General features: G+C 41.9%; 1 protein-coding gene across 1 annotated transcript; it reads left to right on the top strand.

Annotated features, from left to right (window-relative positions):
* Positions 1-307: 307 nt before the first annotated feature.
* Positions 308-5,836, top strand: LOC310777430 (extracellular calcium-sensing receptor-like; the record flags this gene model as incomplete). Its single annotated transcript, XM_083637760.1, has 6 exons — positions 308-540; positions 731-1,028; positions 1,301-2,092; positions 2,276-2,503; positions 3,086-3,209; positions 4,935-5,836. The coding sequence occupies 6 exons, from the start codon at positions 308-310 to the stop codon at positions 5,834-5,836; spliced, it is 2,577 nt and encodes an 858-aa protein (XP_083493886.1).
* Between the last annotated feature and the right edge of the window lie 236 nt (positions 5,837-6,072).

Here is a 6,072-nt window from a genome sequence, read left to right as displayed (position 1 = left end):
GTTGATGTGTGTGAAACCCGGTTAGCCCGCTCGATTTCTACAGAAAGAAACCAATGAACGTCTGATTTGCAATAATTTTCTTAATGACTGCAAATCAGACTGAATGCAAAAACACTACAAATGTATGTGACTGAAAAGGCTGCTACTACTCATAAGATACAGCCAAAACTCATTAGGAACTTTCCAGTTTTGCACCTCCCTCCTATGTCCTGATTTGTCATGCTTTAATATCTATAAATACTGATGCAAGCTCTACCATGATCCTGTTAGGCACAATCTGCTGCTGCCGCACAGTTTGTCTCTTAGTATGCTGTCCACCCAAAGGTGGACAGAGCAGGGTTGGGCCCTTCTGCAGTTGCTGCTGGTGGCATCTCTCTCTGGGGCTGAGGAGCCGGTGTGTCAGCAGATAGGGGAGCCGGAGATCCCCCAGCTGTCTAAGAATGGGGACATTATTTTGGGTGGAATCTTCTCTTTCCACAGCAGCTGGAAAGGCAGACAGGACACCTACATGTACAGACCACCGCCACTGCAGTGCACAAGGTAAATCACAATGTAGCAAGCTGCTTGACATAAGTACTGTAAGATAGAAGATTAGAAGAGCTGGGTAGATATATAAATGGATTAAAAAAGGGTTCTTAAAAAATGTTTGCTCATATAGTTTCACATTTTAATTTTTTATTATTTTAAGGACATATTGGCTATAACACCAATGATTTAAAACTGTTTAAAGTTTGAATTTCAGAGCGTTCCAGTTTGCTCAGGCTATGCTCTTTGCCATTGAGGAGATTAACAACAGCACAGACTTGCTGCCTGGCATCTTTCTGGGCTACAAGATCTATGATGAATGTGGCTCCATTGCAAGGGGAGTAAGTGTGGCACTGGCTTTGGCTAACGGTAATGAGGATATATCCACAGCCTCCAAGGCACCCTGCACCAGACCGGCCCAAGTGCAGGCCATTATAGGAGAGACCTCCTCCTCTCCTTCCATGGCGATATCCACTGTCATTGGACCTTTTCATATCCCATTGGTGGGTAGGCTTTTTTCATTTTCTTTCTTTTTGCTTTTATTTTTTTATTTTTTATTTTTTTACAAATATATAATCATGTACTCTACTGAACCTTGGCCAGTTTGATCAATTTCTTCCTCTCGATAATACAGTAATTATTACAGTATACTGCAATTTGTCTGACTGCTCACAGTAAAGACAGTTAGAATTACTGCTAAATGTGCTCTATGTTTTCCTGTGTATATTTAATTTGCATCCTCATCTTTGGAATATCATTCCTTTCTACTCCCTAGATCAGCCACTTTGCCACCTGTGCTTGTCTCAGTGACAAAGTCCGGTACCCTTCCTTCCTCAGAACAATACCCAGTGACTTCTACCAGAGCAGAGCTCTGGCCCAGTTGGTCAAGCACTTTGGCTGGACTTGGGTTGGGGCAATTAGAGGCAATGATGATTATGGCAATAATGGTATGGCCATATTCACAGAGAGAGCCCAACAGCTGGGCATCTGTCTAGAATACTCTGTATCCTTCTTTAGAACAGATCCACCAGAAAAATTACAGGCAATAATTGACATTATCAAAGCTTCTACTTCCCAGGTGATTGTCGCTTTCCTCTGCCACATGGATTTGGAAGTACTAATACATGAGATGGCCCCCCACAACCTGACTGGGTACCAGTGGGTAGGCAGTGAGAGCTGGATCATTGATTCCCACACTGCAACTATGAATGGACACCACATCCTGGATGGTGCTATAGGGCTGTCCATCACCAGGGCCCATGTCACAGGCATGAGAGAGTTCATGTTGGATGTAAAGTCACACAAATCATCTAATGAATTGTTCACAGAATTCTGGGAGACAATGTTTGATTGTAAGTTCAAGCAGATGAAGGGCTCAGAAGGGAATCAGAGATACTGTACAGGCTCTGAAGATGTGTCTGGGCAGCAAAACATTTTCACTGATATGTCACTCATGCCCATCTTTAACAATGTCTATAAAGGAGTGTATGCTGTGGCTCACGCACTACATAGTATTCTTGGCTGTAAAGACGTATGTGGCAATAAGATACAGCCAGATCCATTCACGGTGAGTTGAACACTGAAGGCTGAATGATAGTTCATCATTATGTGCGTCACATGAACAATTGTTTGTTTTGCTTTTTTTGCTTTTCACAGTATTGTTTAATAAATTGTTGCATGTCCATCATTCTGCAGAATGCAAGGTTTACATTTAGGGATATGAAGTAAAGTAATATATCTATCTACTTAGATTTTGCAGCACATAAAAAAGGTTCAGTTCAAGACAAAGGAGGGGGAGGACGTTTACTTTGATGAGAATGGAGACCCAGCAGCAAAGTATGACATCATAAACTGGCAGCCGAACGAAAATGACAGTGTGGAGTTTGTCACAGTTGGTCTTTACGACGCATCTTTACCCGCAGAAAAACAACTAAATATGCACACTGTGTCCTTAATTTGGGCACAGAACTCAGAACAGGTTAATACCATATGGATTGTTAACTTACAGGATTATTGTATCGTAATGTTGATTTGATCAGAATTCCAAATGGTTTGGGAATTGGCCCTTAACAAGATACACTCATCTTGTCTATGGGGTCCTTTCCTTTCCTTTCCTTTTTTGAGAAACCTGAGACTGTCATCTCTGAGTAACCGCTCGTAACATAATTTTAAATATTTACTTTATTCTTATTTATTATCTTTTTTATTTATTTGTTCTTTTTTCTGTTTTTGTTTTGTATATCTTTGTTTTGTCTTAGGTCTGTGGGGTTTTATCTATTAATTTATTTGTTTATCTCTCTGTGTGTAATTTCCACACTGTATATTCAACCTTCCTGGTCAATGTCTTTTGTATGTGGCCATGTGTCTGTGATTTATGTTGTGTGCCTGCCAGTGGGATGCCTGGGGGTGGGTTAACATGGGGGGGATGCATACTGTATTTGGAATGTTCTACACATTGTCATCCAATAAACAAACCTTGGAAAGAAAGAATTCCAAATGGTGGCTTGTAATGACAACAGCATATCAAAATGTATCTCATACTGCTTTTTTCTTCATGCAGGTGCCTGTGTCAGTGTGCAGTGAGACCTGTCCCCCAGGAACACGTAAAGTTCTCCAGAAAGGAAAGCCGGTCTGCTGCTATGATTGTATACCATGTGCAGAAGGAGAAATCAGCAACACCACAGGTACTCTATTATTATTATTAATGGATCAGAGTACAATGCCTGTAAATTCAATTTCAGCAATCAAATAAATATTGAAATGATACCAGTATTTATGTGTACAATTCCTAGTAAAAAAAAATTAGTACATCATCAGGGCATTTGAATATCAAATTTGGGAGTAGAAGTCTCAGTGATACCGTCACCTACTGCTACTGGCAACACAAAAATTGGTTTACCTCGAGAACCTGCCGCTGGGGAACCAAGAAAGTGCAGTGTAGAATTTTGTGCATTTCGACCAATCAGAATATGGCTTTCACGTTTCTCGAGAACCGTTTGTCCAATCGACTTCAAATTTGGGGGGTGTGCTGCTGGGGGCCCAACAGAGTGCAGTGCCGAATTCCGGGATCAGTTTGGTCGCACCCAAAAAAAGTGCACCCATAGTGCAACGTCTCCAGAGACTCCACCCTAGAAATGAGCACGAGAAGCATGCGCTAATTTCTGTAATAATCTCTGTAATAGTTGTCTTTTACAGTTGTTGTGGCTTCAGAATCAATAGATTATCAAGAACCAGTCAATCAGGAAAGGGGGATTGATAACAAGAAAAGTCCTTATGATTATCATGGTATTGATTTCAACCATATTATCGTCCTGCCCTATTTTTGTTAGCCCTCCCTGGACAAAAAAAAACACCAGCCACCACTGTCTGGCTACGGTGTCTTTTCTGCAGCCCCACACCCTTACGTGACCCCTCTCCACCCCCTCCACATCCCCTCCCCATCTTCACATCCCCCCAGCCACCCCTCGAACCCTAGTTTCTCAAGCCAGTCTATCTCTTCCACAATCTTCGAATACTCCAGAGTAGGGCTGCAACTAACGATTATTTTCATAATCGATTAATCTGTCGATTCTTTTCTTGATTAATCGATTAGTTGTTTGGTCTATAAAATGACAGAAAATGGTGGAAAATGACGATCAGTGTTTCCCAAAGCCCAAGATGACGCCCTCAAATGTCTTGTTTTGTCCACAACTCAAAGATAATATCAGTTTACTGTCATACAGGAGTAAAGAAACCAGAAAATATTCACATTTACGAAGCTGGAATCAGAGAATTTAGACCTTTTCTCTTAAAATTGTACTCAAAATGCTTAATCGATTATCAAAATAGTTGTCGATTAATTTTCTGTCGATCGACAAATCGATTAATCGATTAATCGTTGCAGCTCTACTCCAGAGACAGTCTGATACATGTGACAAAACCAATGCTGGTGATTGGAGAAATTTGCGGATGTGCCTGTCTTCAGCGGATGTCCCATGTTATTCTGTTTTGAGAGACCGGAGGAAGTTTGATGCTATTCTATGAAGTACAGATGGGTATATTCGGAAGCATTTGCAAATTGCGGGAGCCAACACATCTGTTTTAAGACACTACTCAAAATCCTGACTGTCTACGACCTTCCTATCCCTAGCTATGGTCCCTTTTCCCTAGCCACGCGCCTTACCTCCCACCACCCACATCCCCATAGCCACTGCCCCTACCCACCCGTCGAACCCCGACTCGACGACCTACCTATCCCTCGCGACGCCCCCTATTCCCTAGCCCCACCCCTTCGCTAAATGTCTATGAGTGACTGAGTGAGTGTACTGACTTTGGCATCTTCTTACCCCGGCTTGGCCTGCTGCCACCACCGTGGGAAATTTAGGGAGCGACTCAGGAAATCTAACATTTGTTTTGATTTTAACTTGTAGATTCCATCACCTGTGTGCGATGCCATCCTGAATTCTGGTCAAACGAGAAAAGAGATGACTGTGAAAAGAAGGACACAGAGTTTCTATCATATGAAGAGGTTATGGGGGCAGTGCTCACGACAGCGTCCCTGTTAGGAACTTGCATGACTGCTATTGTGGCTTTTATTTTCTTCAGATACAGGAACAGCCCCATAGTCAAGGCCAATAACTCTGAGCTGAGCTTCCTGCTGCTCTTCTCCCTGGCTCTGTGTTTCCTGTGTTCTCTGACCTTCATCGGCCGGCCCTCTGAGTGGTCCTGCATGCTGCGACACACAGCATTTGGAATCACCTTTGTCCTCTGCATGTCTTGTGTGCTGGGGAAAACTATGGTGGTGTTACTGGCCTTCAGGGCTACACTTCCAGGCAGTAATATCATGAAGTGGTTCGGCCCTGCTCAGCAGAGACTCAGTGTTCTGGCTTTCACTCTCATACAGGTCTTGATTTGCATACTTTGGCTAACTATCTCTCCTCCTTTTCCTTTCAAGAATTTTAAACACTTTAAAGACAAAATCATCCTAGAATGTGCATTAGGCTCAACTTTAGGCTTCTGGGCTGTGTTGGGGTATATAGGAGTCCTGGCTATGTTATGTTTCTTTCTAGCTTTTTTGGCTCGGAAACTGCCTGATAATTTCAATGAAGCCAAATTTATCACCTTCAGCATGCTGATATTCTGTGCGGTCTGGATCACCTTTATCCCTGCCTATGTCAGCTCTCCAGGGAAGTTCAGTGTTGCTGTGGAGATATTTGCAATTCTGGCCTCCAGTTTTGCACTGCTAATCTGTATTTTTATTCCAAAATGTTACATAATCTTAATGAAGCCAGAAAAGAATACAAAAAAGAACATGATGAGTAAAATGCCATAAAAATCATCATGACGAGTGAATATAATAGGCATCCTAGAATGACAAGAACCTGTTTCAATAAAAACACATTTCATTCATAATTGCAATAGGGTACTATTATAAATAATGGTAGTTACTGTCATTGACATGAATTCCAATCATTAAAGAGATAGTCAGCACTTTCCCCACGTAATCAATGTATATGGGAATTTAGTAGTGTTGTTGACTAATCCAGGTCAAAATCCTGACATTTAGTG

The sequence above is a fragment of the Poromitra crassiceps genome (assembly GCF_964638095.1).
Source record: "Poromitra crassiceps genome assembly, chromosome: 5".
NCBI classification, from domain to species: Eukaryota; Metazoa; Chordata; class Actinopteri; order Beryciformes; family Melamphaidae; genus Poromitra; species Poromitra crassiceps.
The sequence above is the reverse complement of the archived record's forward strand: the minus strand, read 5'-3'. Positions and strand labels throughout refer to the sequence as shown.